At 41.2% G+C, this 21,228-nt stretch overlaps 1 protein-coding gene across 1 annotated transcript; it reads left to right on the top strand.

The window, feature by feature from the left end:
• The first annotated feature begins 1,399 nt into the window (after positions 1 to 1,399).
• On the top strand, positions 1,400 to 19,584 carry fndc5a (fibronectin type III domain containing 5a). Its single transcript, XM_053335187.1, has 8 exons — positions 1,400 to 1,458; positions 2,124 to 2,178; positions 2,485 to 2,668; positions 12,068 to 12,183; positions 13,671 to 13,869; positions 18,704 to 18,793; positions 18,953 to 19,086; positions 19,528 to 19,584. The coding sequence occupies exons 1-8, from the start codon at positions 1,400 to 1,402 to the stop codon at positions 19,582 to 19,584; spliced, it is 894 nt and encodes a 297-aa protein (XP_053191162.1).
• Positions 19,585 to 21,228: the final 1,644 nt, after the last annotated feature.

Genomic DNA, 21,228 nt, shown 5'->3' with positions numbered 1-21,228 from the left:
TTAGAAGCCTGGTTAGCTAAAGTTTGTGTATTTTTGGAACAAAGAATTGTTAGGAGGACAAAAGGAAGATGTCCATCCTCCCCATAGCGTTGCTGTTGTTTCTGTGTCAGAACTGCCCACATATCCTTACTTATTCCTTGTCACATTTTAATTGTTACCTGACAAGCTGAATTAAAAAAGACTTAGATGAGAAACCATTTCCACACTGTCCTTTCAAAGTTCTGTGAGCGCCTGTACTGCTAAGTGATTGAATCAACATACTAACGCTGCTGCTCATTCCTCTGCCACCTCGTCAGCCCCTTTTTCTTTTTAAAAAGCCTCTTTTGAAATATTCTTTGAGAGCTCGCCAATGGCTTAGTGAGACGCCGATGAATGGAGCAATGGCCCTGTCGCTGATAGCGAGAGCTCACATGCTAAAGCCTTTCAGATCTCGTGGCAACTGTGATTGAGCCCAAACAGCAGAAGCGAGAACCACAAAGAAAATCATTTTGATTGAAATGTTTTGTTTTTTTTCCTCAGAAATAGTTTTTAATGTAATTCAGTTGTGAGTTTTCTTTTTCCACATTAGTACAGTGACATCAGGCTGGATGTTTTTTGATGGAAATGGAATGAAACATGCATTAGAGGACAGATTGGCACGATCATCTGGACCCTGGGCCTGTGGGAGAAAGGGATGAAAATGCCAAAAGACTGACGTGGCAACGGCAGCTTGTTGACGCCGCCTGTCATCTGTCCAGTGTCACGTCCGAGTGTGTGCAGGTGGATGAGGGTCTGAGCACCATGTGGAGAGAATTAAATGGTTTGGATGTAAAGATGTCCATGTGGTAGGCTACTCTGCATCAAAGACTCATTCATATGCGTACATTAGAGTGAGTTTGTGTTCTGGGTTTTCTCAGTGAGTCCTGGATACCTCCTCAACCTCCTCAATTTACTCTCGCAGAGTTTAAAAACATTGTTTTTATTTGTGGTGGGTATGGAGCAGCCCATATGGTGTGTTTTACATTTGAGCAGTCTGCAGTACAGGTGAGCCCCACAGGAGATGACACTTTTTACACTCTGTGCTTCTTCTTCCAAAAGTTTTGCAAAAGTTGTGTCTCACACAGATAAGCCATGTGTGTGTGTGTGTGTGTGTGTGTGTGTGTGTGTGTGTCTGTGTGTGTGTGTGTGTGTGTGTGTGTGTGTGTGTGTGTGTGTGTGTGTGTGTGTGTCAATCAGTTTCCCATGATCAATCTCTGTGCCTGTTTTGTGTTGGGCGCCTCTATCTTCAGTCAGGGGCCAATAGTCAGTCACACAGCAGGGATACTTGCTAGAGAAAGAGAGACAGAGATGAAGGGAGGGGTGGATAGAGTGAGAGTAAATGAATGCATGCAGAGGGGGAGAAAGTGCTAGAGTACTAGCCATGAGAGATCAAGACAAACCCAGAGAGACTGAGAACACTGATGGCAAAAACCACGGAGGGTAAGAAAGAATCAGAGAGCGAGTAATATTCCTGTTCACCCCCCCCCCCCCCCACCTGCCTCTGTGACATCAATCCTCCCGGGCAGATACTGTAGGTGTCCTCAGTAGGGCTGCAAAGCCTCCGCAGGGACAGAGGGACTGAGACAAGCTACAGGATGTGTGAAGTGGAAGACAGAGAAAAGAAGAACCCGTATACACGCTAATATCATATTCATAACCTTCTATCAAGTTGTGAGCTCCTTTAGCATTATCAGCCCCATCCCATATAACTGCTGGTTCCCTGCCTTGGCATAGGTGGGGAGGGGGGATTTGAGAGTAGATTTCATTAGCAGTGAGCTTGTCAAATAATCAGCCTCTCGGCACTCCTTTGCCTTTTTGAATTAGCTGGCTTGCATTCTCTCTGACACAATGCTGCATTGATTTTCATACCCTGCCTTTTGACATTTAATTAGAGAAAAGTGTGTGCGTGTGTGTGTGTGTGTGTGTGAAAGGGGGTGTGTGTGCCCATCTGATGAAAAGAAGGAGAAAGATGCTGTTTTGCAACCCCACCCTCCCCACCTCAGCGCTCTTGTGGCCAGCGGGGTTGGAAAATTCATTTCCTATGAGTAAATAACTCATTCCTCTACAAAGGGACAAAAAGACCCTCAGGTGTGATTATTTGACAGCATCAGGCTGTGGTGTACAGAGGCAGAATGGACCGCAGAGAACAAACGAGGCTCTGTACGACACGCACACATGCAGGAAACACACACGTTCAGCCTCCCACGCACACAGATAGGCCCTCTGTGGCTGCTAAAGAAAGACATCCCAAATGAATTCAAAATTAAAATCTATAAGCCGGCAATACTCCAGCCTCAAAACACTGCTTCCTTTTATAAGCTGCACATCTGCCTACACTGTAAACCAGCTGATCGCCAGCCAGTGTGCTACTAGCATGACGCTAATCAATAGTAGAATAGTACATGAGTGAGTCACAGCTAGGCTACCGTCTCCCCTTTACACCCACCATCTCTTCTCTGCACCCAGGTTCCCATTGAAGTGTCAGTTACAGGCAAGGAGAGCTTCACACGCCAAGCTATGGAGGAGCTGCCAAAAAGCCGCGGTGTAGTAGCTACACAGAAATATAGTGAGAAGTTGTTGCAGAGACAGACAGATGAAATGAAGGCGAGAACAAAACAGATCGACAGCATGGGACTGTGCAAGGGGGAAGGTTTGTGCACCAAGTGTCCATCACAGTAAGAAAAATAGGTGTTGAAAGGAAAAGTGAGTAGAGAATGAAATACAGGAAGTGTATCAGGTGGATTTCCTCTGACAAGGAGGCGGTGGATGCAGATCCAAGAGCTCTGTGTCTGTTGTATGAAATAAATGGCGGGACAAAGAAGAAGGGGATGTATACGTAGAGGAGCTCTCTTTTGTAGTTTATGTAACATTATAAACAGTCATATGGAAAATAAGTGGAGCAGCTGAGAAACAGTACCCAGCAAACATTGAGACATTGAATGCTGTCTGAATGTCCCATCCCATTACGGTTTGAATATAGTTTCAAAATGAAAGCTGTGTTACCTAACCAGCCTCCTGTGAGATATGAACACTCTTCATCAACATGAGTATTATAGATCATAAAAGTAAACATTAAAAGCAAGCTTACTGAACAGCTTTATTTCTGCAACGTTTCTGTCCTCATGTATTCTATCAAACATAAATGACCAAAAGTATGAAGATATATGAGTAAATGATAAACCCATTATTACTTTTATTAGCCCTGATAAAGCTTACATGACTGCTAAACTTAAAAACATATAAGCCTAATGACGTTGACTCTAAGGGTGGAGGACATCCCTCTAGGATATTTTGATCTCAACCAATTCATGAATAAATGACATTTTTTAATATGAAAAATACAAAACAAAACACTTATAGATGTGTTGCACAGTGACATTCGAAGTGTTTTCAAAGACAAGCCCGGGTGGACTTTTACTAAATGGACAGGACACCCTGTAATTATCTGCCCACAACCATTTTGGTCACTTGCTACAAATCTACTAAAAAGAGGTTTGACTTGAGTTTCATGATTTAGGATTCAGTGCATGGTGCTGTTTTTGGTGTCTGACTGGAATCACTGTTGGCTGGGGATACAGGGTTTGCAGGGTAGGCAGTCCCTAATGAAAAAGGCATTGCAGCCAATCACTTATAACATATGACAGTGTTACAGTGTGACTCCAATGTGTGCATGCGTTAGATAGCACCTCTAAATTATTCAGCAGATGCTTTAGCTTCTAAATGAGACACATTAACGCCTCATGTCTGCCACCTCTCCAGAGTGTGTCATGCTGTGATCCTCCTAACTTAACCGAGTATGTGTGTGTGTGTGTGTGTGTGTGTGTGTGTGTTCATGTGTGTTTATGTGTGTTTGAGCATACATCCACAAGGACAAGACCACGCGCCAAGGTCTCCTCTGACATATGCAAGGGCAATCTCCAGATCAGCACAAAATCCTGATGGCTCTATCATGGCACATTAACTATGAATGAGGGGAGCCAGCGTACCTGCCAGCTGGATACTCTAACCCCCAAGAGCACAGCATGACCACAACACACTCACCTCAGAGACTCAATAACATGTTAGCGGTGGAAACAAGCGGCAAGCAATTGTAATTCCCCAAACACTGCTGTTAGCTGCAGCACCATGTTAATAAACGTGCTAATTTATAGCTGCTAACTCCCCCGTGGCCTCCCGCTTATAGCTGCGGCACAAACTTTTATTTCCCCCTTTTCAAAGCTTTCCTTCAAACACACGCTGCTCTGATATTCACTCCCACCTGCTGGTTATTACACCCTCCATACAAAGTGACTGTTTGCTTAGTATTAGCTGTGACATGAGCTAAAGCGGTTTGACTTGCTAAACACAAATTAGCACCAGCACAGTGGTCCACAAAGAGAAGAGGAAGTAGCAAACACCCGAGGCCTGCGCTTGCCCCTAAAACGCTAGATAACAGTGGAAATAGATGTAGTTTTCATGTTAGTTTGCAAGCCTACAGACATTAGCAGAACCAGCCCAGGGGCCTGCCTTATAATTTTCCCACAGGGGGGGACGGAAGCTTGAGCAACATCCTGCTAGTTTTCATGATCTCTCAGTCTCAAACCTCCTGCTGTTAACCTAGGTGTCACATTGACCTTAACCCAGTGTGGTATAATCTTCAAGCCTAATCATGTCAAGGAGCCTTGTGTCAAAAAATAGTTTATTTTTTCGGTTTGTATCACATGGTCATGGTGCTTTATTGGTTGGTTTCCGGGTTTTTGGGCAAACTTTCATGAAGCTGCCATGTGGAAACTTAAAGGCAATCGGAAACATACACAATGCAAAGAGAGCAGAAGGATCAGCTCAGTCTTGTCTAGGCCCTTCTAGTGAGTTAATCTGGACGGGGACATCTGATCTTTACATTTACACCTGACATTGATAAGCATTCATGTTATCTCAGTTCTGCTCACACTCTGATAAGGATCTCATTATGCAAATTAAGAAGACAGAGCTGGCTGTGTTGGTTACCTGGCTGGAAATTCTTAAAATGACATCTCCTCCTTTTCGTGCATTAAAAATTCAGGAATCCATGAATAAGTAAACTTACCTCACTTCAGTTTAACTGCTCGACAGTAAAGTCTATTCTCAGTTTATGTGCGCTGATTAAATTGTATATTGGATTACAATCAAAATAATAATGAAATTCAGATTTAAGGTGAGCACAGAGAAATTTTCCTCCTTCAGCAGATGAATGTTCAAACAGATTTCAAGTGTCAAACTCAGAGATGCGAAGATGTTCAAACAGCCAAATGAAGCAAAAAGAAAAAAACACATGCATGAGTGGAGAGGCACTTTAAATATATGACAAAACTGTGCAGATAGTATCTACAGACTGAACGTTAATACCAGGTATAAATGTTGTGGGTTTTTTAAAGTAAATTGATTCATTTGTACAGAGACCACTGAGAAAACTTCAGCATCAGCATGAAAAACAACCCATTGCACATCTGTTGAAACCAAAAAACAGTTTGATAAATTACCATAGACTGTTCAATGTGTGTGTGTGTGTGTGTGTGTGTGTGTGTGTGTGTGTGTGTGTGTGTGTGTGTGTGTGTGTGTGTGTGTGTGTGTGTGTGTGTGTGTGTGTGTGTGTTCACAACATGTGTTGGGAAACTTGGCACACTCACACTCTACCAGTGAGTGAGTCCTAACTGTTAATGAACTGGGATATTAGGATGGTAAATGGATTGCACCTTTCTAATATTACAACCACTGAAACCCTATTACAAATCACATCCACCCATTCACTCACACTCACACTCACCCAACAATAGCTGCGAGCTATCCCACAGGGTGCTGGCACAGCGTTTGGGAGCAATTTGGGGTTCAGTATCTTGCCCAAGGACACTTCGACATGTGGACTGGAGGAGCCGGGAAACAAACTGCTGATCGTCCAATTAGTGGATGACCCACTCTACCTCCTGAGCCACAGCTGCCTGAAAGACTTGAACACACCCCATTCTGGAGCTGTCACCCCTCACACACTGCTCAGCATGGGATAGACAACTAGCTGTCACTCTGATCATGATCGAGCTAAAGACACACACAAACGCACACCAGGAACGTCCGACATGGCTCAAAGTCACCCCTATCTCTCATGGTGAGGCAGCCTGTGATGAGGGCGAGTTTATGAAGACATCTGTCTGGTGTTTCATTAGAGCTGACTCTCATGTCATGTGGATATTTAAGGCCCATAGTCACTGCCAGCGTCCCCTCTGGTTGTCCCTCAGTGTAATGCAGTCATACAAGGGGAAAAGGGATGGACAAAGACGGACAAAAGTGACCAGAAGCTATGGGACAGAGAATTTAACTTTGTTTTTCAGAGAGCTAAGGAGAAATACCAATGGCATTTTTTCTCTTTCCTCTCTCCTCCCCATCTCGTTGCAATCTCCTTCAATCTATATGTTTTACTTGTATCTTTATTTTTTTATTTATCCCTTATTTAATCTGTTTGTCTCAGCGAGATCAAAATCAGTTTTTCTGGAGAGACTTGAAAACGCAATTACTCACTTACAAATTCAAACAGGCAGTCAGCAATATACTGTCTACAATAACAAGTGAAGACTAGAAGAAGAAAAAAAAGCTACACTTGGGAAAATGGGAAAAAGAATTTCTTCTTCCTTTACAGCAGGATTCTTCATTTTAGGGTACAAAGAGAAAGCACACTCACCGAGATCAATAATTTAGAGGCTTTATTAAAACCACACCAGCCCTGTGCAAAATGATGGGATTTAAAAGACATGAGATGTGAGGTTCAGAGCTTCACAAGTAGAGCCTCACAGATCAGACTGTTGTCAGGTGATTATTGGGAAGAAAGAGGGGTAGAGTGAAACCAGACTAGTGACACAACAAAGCCTGAAAGAGGGAACCTTCAATTTATAACAGAGTCATGAAGTCACGTTAAAAGTCTAAATCTAATAAAAGTCAAACTCATATCACAATATCACTTTATCCAGTAAGTCATTGATAGACAATATTATTACTAACTGTTCTAATAAAGGTGGAGTGTCTGGTATACTCTCTACTGATATATCACACCATCTTCTTATTTCTGTTGCTAACCATTCTACTCAGATTATGTAAATACTTTCTCAAGAAATATCTAATGTGACGCCTTAGATGCAACAAATGATGCATCTAAGGCTTATAATATATATTCAGTGGTTAATCCTTTGGCACTTTCAATGAATCCTTTCCATGTGAAAATAAAGGCATTGCATGTAGGTTGACTAAAGAGTTGAAATAAAGGTATCTCTCAGAAACACAAACTATATAAGGACTATCTAATCAATCCCTTTAATTTTAATTATTCCAAATGCATAAATATTCATACATACAATATATTCTAAAAATGTTTATGATACAGCTGTTATTTAATTTCAATGTTATGTTGACTTTTTTTTTTCATAAGCCCTCAGGGTTTTTTCATCCCACTTGTGCATTTTTGTTTTAATTATCTTATTTTCTCTTCTTTTTTCATTATTATATCATATACAGTATCAAAACTCAGCTCAGCTTCATCCCTTCCTTTTATTTCTTCTCTTTCTTCTCTCCCAGGACTCTCCCTTCCCAATCAGAGAGTGAAAAGGAGTTAAAACAGAAGTGTGTAGAGTTTGTATCCTACTCCATGAATTTGGCAGTTCTTTATTTAAAAGTGCAATGTAGTTGTATAATCTTAAAGTAAAATATGTCTCTTTATCATCTTGTGTCTACCCTGATCATTGGAGTAAACTGCAGGTGTAAAAGGGATGTGACAGTCAAGATATCTCGGCCTGTGCTGCACGGATTTTTGACCATTTTAATCATGCAAGTCTTCCAACCACACAGAAGTGCTATAGTGAATTATTGAACTATCCCTTTAATATATAATATGTTTCTTGTTATAGCTGAAAGAGGAGAAAGCAACATAGATATCTGCAATTCTGAAGAACTTCTGTGTCATACCAAGCAATGGTCTGTGTCAGTCACAGGAATTAAAGTGTTCCCTGAGAGGCGTTGGGAGCTAAACGTTAGCTGTCATTGTGTGTTTAACGACGGGGAGTTAGTGCAAGGGAGAGAGAAGGAGAGCGCTAGCAGTGAAATAATGAGTTTGATTTTTGACTTCTTCGGTCCCATCAGCTTCTTTTCCGCCCAAGAAGCTTTGTCCCTCAGGCTTCCCAGGAAACAGCAAACAAACAGCAGACAGTAAACAAAGGCAAAGCCACTTCAAACATCAGAGTCGCCCCTGATGAAGAGATGCAGCAAAGTCTCCATCCTGTCATTTACTGTTACTCAGCCTATTCATCAAAACGTCAGCACCGGGCAGGGAGGGAAACATGTAACAAAGAGAGGGCCTGCTTTGGATTTGGTGTGCTGTTTTTCCAATGTACAGGGTGTATGCAAGCACCACAGCAGCACATTGTCCTGTAATTACCAGCTGTGTGATTTGTACCCGTTGCGGTGGGAAAGTGAGTGTTAACCTATTCAATAACTCATTGATTGCATTTGGTTGGCTAAATCAGATTTATACCCTATTAAAGACAGCAGAGTAGCATCATTGAAAGTGACCATTTCTCCTCATCCTCATTGATCTCTCTCACATCTGCATTGCATTACAAATATCCATCAATCTCAAAAGACTTCAGAGAGTCATAATAATTGATGCATGCTTCAACGTGAATGTATAATGATTGAATGTGATGCAGTCTTTATGGTTTATCACAGTCAAAAAATCTGAAATCATTCCCTGTTTCACTCACTTCTGTCTCTACACATTAAACACTTAACTGATTATTTTATAGTGAAGAGTAAACTAAGATTCAAGACGTTTACTGTGTGAGTCATCATCATTTCGTGTCGCCTCTGACAGATGTAGTGTGAAACGGCTGCCTACACTTTCTGTTCCAGTGGGGACTAGTTTGACGGCACGACATACAGTACAGCAAACATTTTATAGTAAGAATTCAGAAAGTTAAAGGTGCCCTGTGGAGTTTTCTTTATATTCACTGTTACTCACAAAACACATTCTACTGTATGTATCCTTGAGGCCCCACAAAGCCGAGGCAGCTAAGAACAGACAAGATGGAGACCCACTCATAAAAACATTGTTTCATATCACTACTAGTGGTCTAAAACTGCAACGGGTATCTTTAAAAGGGATATATCATATAGCTTTTTGTGGTTTTCTATTATGTATATTATGCTCTTATGAGGTTGGATTTCTATACTAAACATGGTCAACGTTCCAAAACTTGAGGTTAACGTATGTAGAAATGCCTCCTGCAAGCCAAAAGCCAGGACTTCAGCCAGATCTCAATGCTTCATTTGTAACGTTTTTTTCTAGCTTGCGGACATCTGCTCATCCCGCATGCCCATATATAGCCGTCCATTCTGTATGCTTTGTTGCTAAGGTTGTCGCAAAGACTCTTGTATGTGTTGTCTTTGTTGTTCACTCATATTTAGAATCGGATTTTTGCCTTGAACATTTATTTGAGAAGTCGACATTTCGAGGAAAGAATGAGAAAAGGTAGTGAAATCTATGTTTGTTGCATCGTTTAGTTTACGTAGCCTCCGAAGTAGGTGGAAGTCCTCCAAGAGCTGGCCAATCAGAACCAAATAGGCTCATGAGGAAGGGGGGCTAAAATGGCCTGCTTTAAGCCCTTTCACAAATGCAGTCTATCCCTGAAATGCTCAGGAACATTTCCTGCATGGGTTCACGTGTTAATGAGAGCAGGGATCGAAGGGAAATCTGTACTGCCAATTATAGACCTGTATATGTTAGTCAAGCATGGTCCAGCATATGAAACAGCTTTGTATGGAGTGCAAATGTATACAAATGATTATTAAAACTACATTAAAATATAAAACACCAGTTTTTTATAAAAACAACTACATAAACCAAATAATAGAGTATATCCTTTAGAGAATGTGCCAGATTAACACTCTTCAAACACCTACGTTGGACACAAACTTAGATCAAATATCTTCAACCAACCTCAACCAATTTTACTAACGAAGCAATTGATTTTTATTTTCTAAGCTACTTCAAAAAATTCAGCATGTCCATATTTTTAGGCAACAATGGAGACTTCTAAGAGTTTACAATGCCATGAAAATTTAATTGCACTCTGAGACATTTAAAAAAAAAAAAAAAAACAAGGAGTGCACTTTACGAGCCACAACTGATTTAATTTACATGGACTGTGATGCATTTTTTAACATTTCATTATCAAAACATATCAACCCATGTCATACTGTTACACCTGAAAGTCATGACATTGGTTGTTTTTTTTTGTCCATCATAGCTAGAACAACTTGTACTCTAAATTACTTCTATAATAAAAGAAAATGTGCATAAAAAGTAATCTTGTAGACACTATGAAAGAAAAATCCATTTCACACTAATTTGAACCAAACTGATGTGTTCTCCTCTGCTGCAGGCACTTTGATCATCTGATCTTCACACATACTCATAGACTGTGGCCATTAGGGATGTTGTTCAGCTCTGGTTGCAGGCGGGAGCAGAATGTACAGTAATTAGAGTCTTATTCAGCTGCAGCTAAGACCACCGATGTAAACAGAGGGACACACATACACACACACACACACACACACACACACACACACACACACACACACACACACACACACACACACACAGCCTTACACCTAATTATATAATGAAATCAAATCATTATTTTCATACCTTGTAGCCTGTGACCCTAATTAAACTGAAGGTTATTTAGAACATGAAGCATGACAACAAGCGCACACACACACACACACACACACACATCTGCATATTGATCTTTTATTTTATTTTACTTGTATTTCATTCATATTCATAACAATTGTCTAAAATACTATAGCAGTCACTTCCAGGAAAAAAGTGAAGTTTAATTAGGACTTAACTGTAGTCAGTCATTATTTTGAGTGATGGACCAGCCTTACCAATTTCAATTAAAAAGAGACAGAGAGAAAGAGCCATATTAATGTCTAGCTGTGGGCACTACCAGGAGGTAAAATCAGTTGCACAATTCATGAAAATAAAAGTAAGTTATGAAAGTTTTGAGCTAAGTTTTCTTAGTCTTTAAGTAGTCTTAAATAAAGTTAGCTTTAAATATTGAATGCCTGACAACCACTTTGACTAATGTTCCCAAAACTGCTTTAATGAGAGGAAGATTCTGGTATATGCTAATGTTTTGGGTTTTTTATTTATTTATTTCTACCTGCATCATTATTTTCATTTGCACATGCAGTATCTTATATTTTGTCTGGCACCTTAAAAAGACTACAGATGTGTGTTTAGATAGTTTAAAATAAACTTCAGCAGCAAAATATTACAGTAGATAGAGAGTCTTGATGGATATAGCTCCTATTTGTTGCAGCACATAAATGGCTAGTTTGACCTTCATTTGTTACCAACTATGTTGGTCTGGATTGTTTTAGGGTGTTGTGTCTATGTTATAAAAAGAAATACCTGCGAGCAAAACTGAAAGAAGCAGATCTGAATATCTTGGAGTGGGTTTGTGGCTCTGAGACTGTGATGAATGGCCACAAGATGTCTTCAGAAACTTTAAATTTAAAGTTTTGTAACATTACAAACATTTTAGATATACTTGTTTTTTCAGCTGTTTGAAGCAGAGTTATTACTTACAAAACATAATTTCAAACTTTCAAATCTTCATTTTACATTCATGAACGGTAACATTGATCTCCCCTTACAGGATGCATTGATCCTCTCTCATCATACATATTGTAGTGCCTGCTGGGCCCTGGGCAATACCACTGTAACACTCCACACAATTGTTTTGTGTTTCTATACTCTGTAATCGATTCCACCTTACATAATGGATTCAGCCGAGCCATTTATACACGCCACCGAATTTGGCTTCCTGCCATGCTGGTGGCTGTTTCTGCAACCAGTAGAGATATAATGGAGCCCAACTTCTCATTTGCACACAAAAGATTCTCACAACACAAAAGATAAAACAAGCTTTTGTCTCTTTCTCTCTCTCTCTCTTTCTCTCTCTCTCTGTCTTTCTGTTTGCAGATAGCTTGTCACCTCCCGTCAATGTGACCATCAAAGCAGTGAAAGCCAACTCTGCTGTGGTGACATGGGACATCCCCGAGGGAGACCCCGTCATCGGCTTTGCTATCACACAGCAGGTGATCAACAAGCACACACTGCAGACACAACACACTGTGGATATATATGGAAATATATCAACAGGGTGGATGCACCTGCTTATGCATGTATAAGCTACTCAAACAGACACACTAATTGAATTGTGGTTCCTCGCTGGCTGTTTGCTGCCATGTCCAGTTCTCTTTATTGTATTGTTCTTCTTGCCCGTAGTCAGTGTGCATTATGGGAATTATCACAGGGCATCCTGTTGGACCTTCTGTCTGCTCCCTGACAGCAGAGGACTCTGACAGCTTTGTGAAAGGGGGGAAAGTGATATTATTGTCTGCCCTTACACACACACATACTGTACATGCACACAAACACACACAAACATATAAACATACTAAACCCACACATATTACTCTGTTCACACCCAATGAATTAATCGCATTACTTTACAAGCTGTCACGTCACAATTTTACAGATACAAACACTCACTCAGGATACAGGAGTGGAGGGTGATGTGATTGAAGAGGACAGTTGCAGGGTCAGTGTGGGTCAGCTGCTCACAGTGGCACCGAGCTGTGTGTGGAGGAAATAGAAAAGATGAAAAATTGTGATGTCTGTTATATTATATAGCCCTATTTTACTTTTTATTTCTGGAAAACTTAGCTATGTCACCACAGCAGAAAAGAACATTTCCCTACATTGTGGTAATTAATGGAATATTTGTCTATTTTTCTACAGTTGTAGGTGACATTTTTAAAGGAATAGTTTGACATGTTGGTAAATTAGGTCCATGTCCTTTCTTTGCTGAGAGTGATACTTCTTTTATGTCTTTATGTTTGATAAGCAGCTACAAGATACGCTTAGCTTAGCTTAGCTTAGCTTAGCTTAGTTTAGCGTAAAGATTTAACATAAGGGAAAACAGCTATCCTGGTTTTGTCTGAGGTTAACAAAATCTGGAGCACACACCTATTAACATTTCTTATCTTATTTATTTCAACTGTACAATGATTGATTAAACAGCTGTTCTTTTCCTAACTAGCCTACATAGCTAGGCTATCATGTCCTGTTTTTGGCTTCATATTTAATAGACACAAGAATGGATTTAAATAATCTGGTCTAACTCTCAAGAATAAAGCAAATAAACATTTATCTCAAAATGTCAACTACTCCCTTAACAATGAATAACTTTTGACTCAACTTGTACTGCACTGCTGTTCTCAGTGTTGAAATCTCTTTGCTTTGTGAAACTTGAATTCAGCCAGGATTTGTCTAATCCCAAATGGGACACTTCCAAACATCATTTTGCACTAATATTACACCAGAAGGCCTCTTGAGCATTCCAAGTGTCTGTAAATGACCATCTGGTTGGCTCAAGTAACCCTCCAGTTAGCTAAATTGCCACTCTTGTGAATGGTGCTTGTTTTTCACTGTTGAGTCTGTTCTTGTAGCATATGACTGAGGACAAAACATCCTACTGGTGTAAACAGTAATCACTCTCTGCCGTGTCATTGTCCAACAGAAGAAAGACGTGCGCATGCTGCGATTCATCCAGGAAGTCAACACCACCACACGCTCCTGTGCATTATGGGACTTGGAGGAGGAGACAGACTACATTGTGCATGTCCAGTCCATCAGCATGTCTGGATCGAGCCCGCTGAGCGAACCCCTGCGCTTCCGAACGCCGAAGGAGGCCGAGACTCAGGCCTCTAAGAGTAAAGGTAAAACACAAAACATGAATACAAACTTGTGCTCGGTCACCCACCGTCTCTATAATTTAAAAAAAAAGAAAAAAAAGTCTGTTTCTGCCTTTTTCAAGATTGTGAGTGCAGAGGGGACTTTGACTTTTGACAATTTCTTGACTGATTTTGTCTAAAGACCAATAAAAATCAATAGGCACACAAAGCGTGAAATGAAATTTCACAACAGAGTGCTCCTACAGCTCGTCCCCGCTGACCACTACTCGGGAATAAAACGGACAAGGGGGGTGTATACTTCATCGTGTATTGACGTGCCTCTGCGGGCCTCACCCTGCATGCACCCAGCACAAGTCCACAGTAAACCAAAATGAGGAGAGGCATTTATCAGACGCAGAGAGGAGGTAGTCAGAGCTGCAAGGGGTGGCAAATCGATGTGCTTTTGGCTCAAGTCCCAGCTCCATCTATTCTTTCTCTCATTTACACTCATCTCTCATGAGAGTCGCTGCTATATTCCGATACTTCCCAGAGAGCGGAGCCAGGAGGAGACTGAACTTCTGTTATGGTGGCGAGTGGGCTGGAAGAGACATGTAGAATATAAATACGATCATCGCAGAGCAGTGAAGACATGCTCTTTCCACCACTGAGGCCTAATTAGCACAGGAAGTGTTGTCTGCGTGTTGTTCCTGCGAGGGAAAAGAATTTACAGAAATCAATAACTACACAGGATTCAGATAAACAAGTGATTTTTTTTCAGATTTTGTGTACACTCACATGCTTGTTTCCTCTGGGTTGTGGATATGACTGTCTCTCCTACTGTTTTCTCAAGTTATGAGTACAGAATAGTGACTCCACCTCATGCGCAATGCACAGAAATAAACAGATGCGCCTCATAACCTCAAACACACACTCAAGCTAACCCAAAAACAAAACAAAACACAATCATTAAACCGAGCAGGTCGTCTCTTGTGTTCCAGAGAGCAATTTTCCACTTTTTTGAAATGAGGTTGTTGAGCTGAAACTTGTTTGTTTGCTTGTTTGATTTGGATGTTTGAGGAAGCAGCACTGGGCCTCACTTCACTACTCATACATTGCCCAAATATGTTAGATTTCAACATATTGGCAGGCTCTACACACACACACACACACTCAAACACACACTGAGTGATTCCCTATTCACTGCAAAACAAAAAAGACATGTTTCGCACAGCATCTCCGCAGCGAGCAGGTTGGCGATTCATCATCCTTTACTCAACAAGTTTAGCTCCCAGACATATTTCTTTGTCTCATTTGTGCTGCTCACTCAAGGATGTCTGTTTAATTAGCTTAGCTACATTGAAACAAAGAAACATTTTGATGACAGATGAGCAGATGTTCTTGAATTCAAACATTTTGCAGAAAAATCATTGTAGTTAGGAAGCCCTTTTATCCCAGTTTCCATACAAGTTAGGCAGTGATTTGGTTAAATCCTCGAGGATTTGTTAGACTTTAAACAGTGATTCATTTAGCATGTTGCACATGTTGTCTTCATTGATAAATAACTGCTACTGCACAGGCAATCCCCCATCAGTTCCACTTATTCTCTATTTCACCAACACCATAAATACTCAGTTTAAATTGAGGCATTAAAGGGACAACAAACCTTAACAGAGCAGTGGGTTTGTGAGGTTAGTCTAACACATCAGCACAACATGAGCTCAGTATAGCTGTTGGTCTTTTGTCTCAATATGACAGGTGAACGTCCCCAGAAAGAAAAGGAGGTTTTCACCATGCTCACTCAGTTGCTCAGCCCTTCTGTTCTGCCATATCGTGCTGATCTCAGTGGAAAGAGCAAAGGATGAGCCTATACTGCTGGATTATTCTGTATTTTCTCTCGTTTCCTCTTTCACAATGGGTTTAAGCTTCAGGAGATCAAAGGAGGGGAAGAGATGGGAGGGAAAAAAACAGTACAACCTGTGCACAAAAACAGGAGGAAGACAAAATGAATCAGAGGAAGGGAGGAGGGAGGAAGAGAGCCTGACTGACAGAGAGGTTAAAAGGGAAAAAATCACTGAGGATGCAGTGTTGCAGGAAAATAAGAAATCCTGACAATTAAATTCCACTGCTCCAAGACCTGAAAACACAAAAAACCATGTGTGCGCTCACTCACACAGATACACATGTACACTCCCCGGGCAAATGATTTGAACCAGACTCTCAAACATGTCAAATGAGTAGCACTACAAAAAAGGTTCATTGGTCTCCTCAGATCTGATAAAGGGGAAACTATCTTTCCAGCCCCGAAGGTAAAAAAAATCTCAAAAACGAGGATGGAACAAAGTTTTCTTTTTACTTTTATCATAAAGGAGTTTGATATGTAGTATGTCAAAACAGGACAGATAGCATCCCACAGCTCTGCTACATCCCAAAGGATGCACAAAGCAACCACCAGATTTGTTTTCACACAGTCTGGCCACTGAAGTAGAAGCAGAGGAGACAAAGGAAGAATCCTACATGTCTCTGGTACATTAAAAGAATGGCTCAGCATTTTAGGAAATGCACTTATTGCATTTGCTTCATTTCATCAATATCATGTCTGTGCATTAAGTGCAAAGCTGAGTCATAATGATAACAAGGAAAGAGCCTGACTCTATCATAAAGTTCATAAACAACTGGCCATGTGAAAATATAATCAATTACACATTATATGTCTTATATAAGAGATTAGATTACAAATTCAATGGATTTTCTTTCCAGTTTCATGACAATAAAATGAAGGTGTATCCATGGCTGTGATGAGCACTGAGATTACAGAGCCCCACTTTAAGTGTGAAACCTAAATATCAGATTATGAAAGTAAAAAGACAGCATAATTTCCTCTAATGTCACAGCAGTGAGAGTTTCTCCTTTTTTTTTCTTTTTTTTTTTAATCTCTCTGGATTGAAGATAACACATCAGAAATCTTCCAGCTTTCAAACGTTAAATGGAAATGGAACTTTGAAGCTGGTAATTCATAAATCCTCAGCGTTGAGATTGGTCAGTGAGTATCACAGTTGTTACAGCTGACCAGTTAGCCCTGGTGAGGCAACAGAGGCAGGCCCCTTGGGCTGTTGTGCTTTGATTAGGTAATACTGAGCAACAGAGGCCAATCGATCAGGAGAATTGCTTGTTGCTAAAAGCTACTGGAGCGTGGGGTTCCTGCCACGCTGGGCCCTCAAAATGTCACCCACTGCATCTAATAAAAGGATAAGAGTGCTCTCTACGCCGCGGTGAACTTTAGATCAAGCCTGCGACTTCCACAACATTCAGCGGTGTAAGAAAAAGTTACTACTGTATGTGTTGTCGCTTTGTTTGATAGAAAGCTGCAGGCGTCTATACAGGAAGCCTGCTGTATGTGCAAACAAGGATAAAACACACTCTCCTTCTTTCATATTCCTCCTGGTGTTTGTTTGACAAAGATGATGATGGAGTTTTATTGAAGCTGGTAGGAATTGATCCTGACTCCTGTGATTAGCTCAGCAGCCCAGATGAAGCCTAAACTATTCTCTTCATGTTCTGCCTCTCTGTGATCTTTTGAATCCATCGGGCGTTCGCAGAATCGGCCTTTTTGTGATCAAAATATATATCTCCTCATCTGTCTTGTGCATGCCTGTGTTTTTAAGGTTATGTATGGATAATGTCATTTTAAGCTCCTTTATCAGCACCTGTGCTACAGTTTCTCTGCCATTAGTTTGCTGCACCTATAATTTGAGATGCAATAGTGACAGGAGAAGATAAGTACAACAGTATAGGTATTCCTTATGGAAATGCAAAGCCAAATGGGGAAAAGCTCTCGATTCACTGAAGATTAAGGAGACAGGACAGCTGTGAAATTGTGAGACAAACTCATTCAAGAGCTGAAAGCAAGACCGCAGAGTCTAAATAAGGAAGTTCAACATCTCAAGGGGTAGAAATTCAGACTTTGAACAGCAACTATCTAAAATAAAAGCAAGAAAGTACGTCATTGAAAACCCCAAATGGATTAAACGATTGGGTCTGCTGTGGCTCTACAACGACGTGCACTGACAACTTTGAAAACTGTGAGAAGCACTGTAGCCAAATACGGGGAAAATATGTGAGGAGTGGTTTCTCAATTTTGAATCCCATTTTTAGCGAGCTGGAGCAAACATGAGAAGCTGGTTGAATGCTGACAGGTGAAATCACCTTGAAAGTATGGAGGTGTTGCGAAGGCTGAGAGGAGGTGATATACAGTAGTGGTGTTGACGGAGATTTGAAGAGTCAAGCTGAATCACGACCATGAAATGTTACATGTGAGAAGAGAGCGGTGTCGACCATATTTCCACTGAAGAGACGTTTGATTTGAAGATGCTGCATCGTGCTCATTTTTGAGATGGAGCAGCCTGGCATTTCTTATTACAAGAGACCTGCGCTGATTTTATATAGGTTGACTTATTTGCCTCCCAGCTAAGTCTTATTGAAGTGTCAATCACTATCAGTAAAAACTTGATTTTTAAAACTAAACATTTGGCTGATATGTTTTATAATTGTACAGTTCTGGGTCTGCAAATCACTGGCTCAGAAACTCTTAGGGAAAGGCTGTTATCATGCAAAAACTTTATACCATGAAGGGTTTTACAATACTGTCATTCTTGGCAACATCAAGAGAAAGATTAATTGAAAATTGAGAATGTAATTATGGGTTCTGATGAAGATTGGTGCCAAATTGACGTTAGTTAATTTACATAGAATATTTTTAAGATAAAATATGTCTGGAGGGATAATAAATGTTAAGTCATTGATTATCTGTTTTCTTGTTATAATATACAATTTGCCATTGTGACACATTTCCAGTACTAAATAAACTTTTTGACTCCCCTAGACGAAGTGACGATGGAGGAAGTGGGCCAGACCACCCAGCTGAGGGCAGGGGAGCTCATCATCATCGTGGTGGTACTGATCATGTGGGCAGGTGAGGACAAAAACGTGTAACGAGCGAGGAATCACAAAACTGCAGTGTTTCTGTCTGCTGTAATCTTCCCTAACTGCTTACAAAAGCAGGTGCATGCATATGTGTTTGAGAGGATAACCGGACTTGGCTGATGATGAATACTTCCTTCCTCGCCCCCAGGTGTGATCGCTCTCTTCTGCCGCCAGTATGACATAATCAAAGACAACGAGCCAAACAACAACAAGGACAAAGCCAAAAACTCCTCAGAGTGCAGTACTCCTGAACACCCAACAGGGGGGCTGTTGCGCAGTAAGGTATAACCCACCCCTCTCTCCTCCTCCCCCCCCGGGTGCCTCCCCCTCAGCAGCGCCGGGCAGGTGAATGGTCCCCGGCCACTTCTAGACCTTTTCCACTGACACTTCATGCGTACTCATAGTGTCATCTGAGCATCAGCTTCAGGCTAAAGCTACATAATGCTTCAGCGTGGCAGCATTTTGTGCATGGCTGCAACATTTAACATCAAACAGCAACCACACTTCAGTCATGATGTCTAATAAGTTCTCTTTTGATCAATGCGCAGAGCCTCATATCATATTCATTTCTTATGTTCAAACCTAGCAGAAAACAACGTCAAAAACACTCTGTTTCTACAAACATCAAGAGGCATCCTCATGCTCATTGAAGAAGCTTATTGTATGATTCCTGTGAGTCCTCCAGCCTTCTCATACCTGTCATCTTCTTCTTTGCTCCCACAGTTCCCCAAGAACAACAACAACAATAGGATGCCATCTGTCAACATCATTGAGGTGTGACTGCCAAGACGTCTTCTCTTTATCCAAAAAAGACTTTGTGTTCTCACAAACAAGCGGGCCCCTTTTTAAGCCCATCTGCTTGTCAGGATGAGGCTGGGACTCTGGGCCCCTCGGTGGCGCCTGCTCTCCTTTGGCACGGGGCCCGGTGATGAAGTCGAAGCCGCAGGACTCCGGGGGACGGGCACGGCCTGGCCGGAGCTGGTCTGAGAGCGGAGTCCGCAGCAGAGAGACTGTGGCAAGAGTTCAGTGGCTCCATCGTGCTCAATAACTACTGGACCATGGGGCAGCGGAGATTAGGGCCAAATGGCTCAGGCAGCGGACAGACTGCAGATACACCAACCCCAGGGACCAAAGCCGATAAACAGAGCCAGAGACCTTATTATTCTCTTTCTCTCCCTTTCTTCAATTCTCATTTCTGAGTGGCACTAAACTGCATCCACAAATATTCTCCTAATCTCATATTCTAGACTTTATTTTCCTCCATAACATCCTCTAGTCTACACTTTCTTAATGGAAAGAAAATATTGTATCAATCAAGTGTGTCACTCTAATGTTTTTTTAACTTTACTTAAGGTGCCACCAGAACACTTCTGTTGTTCTGGTATCTGTTTTTTTTTTCTTCTTCTTCTTTTTTTAGACCACCCTTCAGGCGGAAACTTTTTGCTGTCCTGTGGGAAATGTCTTCATTCTGGCGAGCTTGTTTTCCCCCCCTCAGGGAATCCAGACTCCACCTGGCCAATTTAGCAGCCATTTCTTAAGACGTGCTGCGATGATGCCAGAGCAGCTTTAGAGGGATCACACCGCTCACCACCAGAGCTGAATCACCCCCAATCTTGTCAGAAAAGATGAAAGGTGTCTCTGATCTTAACATGTCTGTAACGGGACAAGTTTGGTATCACATTTGCGTCCTCTAACTTTTTTTCAAGGGTTTATTTCAGCTTTCTGAATTGTTACATTCCACATCCTGGTGAACCCTTTAGTATTTCCTTGTGTCTTTCTCTTTGAGGGTGATTAATTTCAGACTGTTCTAGGAGAGAGAAAAGACCTGCCATAACGGAGCGCAACATCTAATTAATGAACTTTAAAAATGGGCTGGATTCACGTCTACAGAAGAAGTGGACTTGCCTCTATAGAGACACAGGAAGAGATCCCCTTAAATCAGCAATAACAGCCCTCAGTGAAGCATGAAAGCAAGGACTCTTACTTCTGAAGTGATTGCGCACAAATCTTTAAGCGCTGTTGTAAAAACTTTGGTTTCTGATGGACAGCATGGAGAAGAAAAAAAGAAAAAAACCTTCTACGGGCCCAACCTTCAACCCTGAGACTTCCTTGACATCCTGAATTGATGTCACTGAGACAGAAGGGCTTCTACCAAGACTTTTTTCCAAATTTAAAGTCAACATTTGTGTTGAAAGTCAATGTTGTAGAGGCTTCATTTAAAGATAAGGGATCATCTGTCGCCATACAGTTCTGTGAAATGTATACAGAGAGGAAACTCGTGGCTCGGCAGACCTGTGAGTGGGCTGCAGTGATAAGAAGGCAAACGGTGTATTTGAGGGCTGATTCAAACTCAGTAGTACTGCCTTAAAAATAATTCTCTTTTATTTAGTATGACGGAAGGCCCTGTATCTCACATTTATCTCA

The sequence above is a fragment of the Scomber japonicus genome, chromosome 16 (assembly GCF_027409825.1).
Source record: "Scomber japonicus isolate fScoJap1 chromosome 16, fScoJap1.pri, whole genome shotgun sequence".
Taxonomy (NCBI): domain Eukaryota; kingdom Metazoa; phylum Chordata; class Actinopteri; order Scombriformes; family Scombridae; genus Scomber; species Scomber japonicus.
The sequence above is the reverse complement of the archived record's forward strand: the minus strand, read 5'-3'. Positions and strand labels throughout refer to the sequence as shown.

Bases quoted from the DNA above. Each gene is read 5' to 3' on its own strand.
- fndc5a (XM_053335187.1), top strand. From the start codon at position 1,400: ATGAGAGATCAAGACAAACCCAGAGAGACTGAGAACACTGATGGCAAA. The intron at 2,669-12,067 runs GTTTGTGCACCA...TTCTGTTTGCAG, and splicing joins GGGACTGTGCAAGGGGGAAG to ATAGCTTGTCACCTCCCGTC. The intron at 13,870-18,703 runs GTAAAACACAAA...TGACTCCCCTAG, and splicing joins TCAGGCCTCTAAGAGTAAAG to ACGAAGTGACGATGGAGGAA.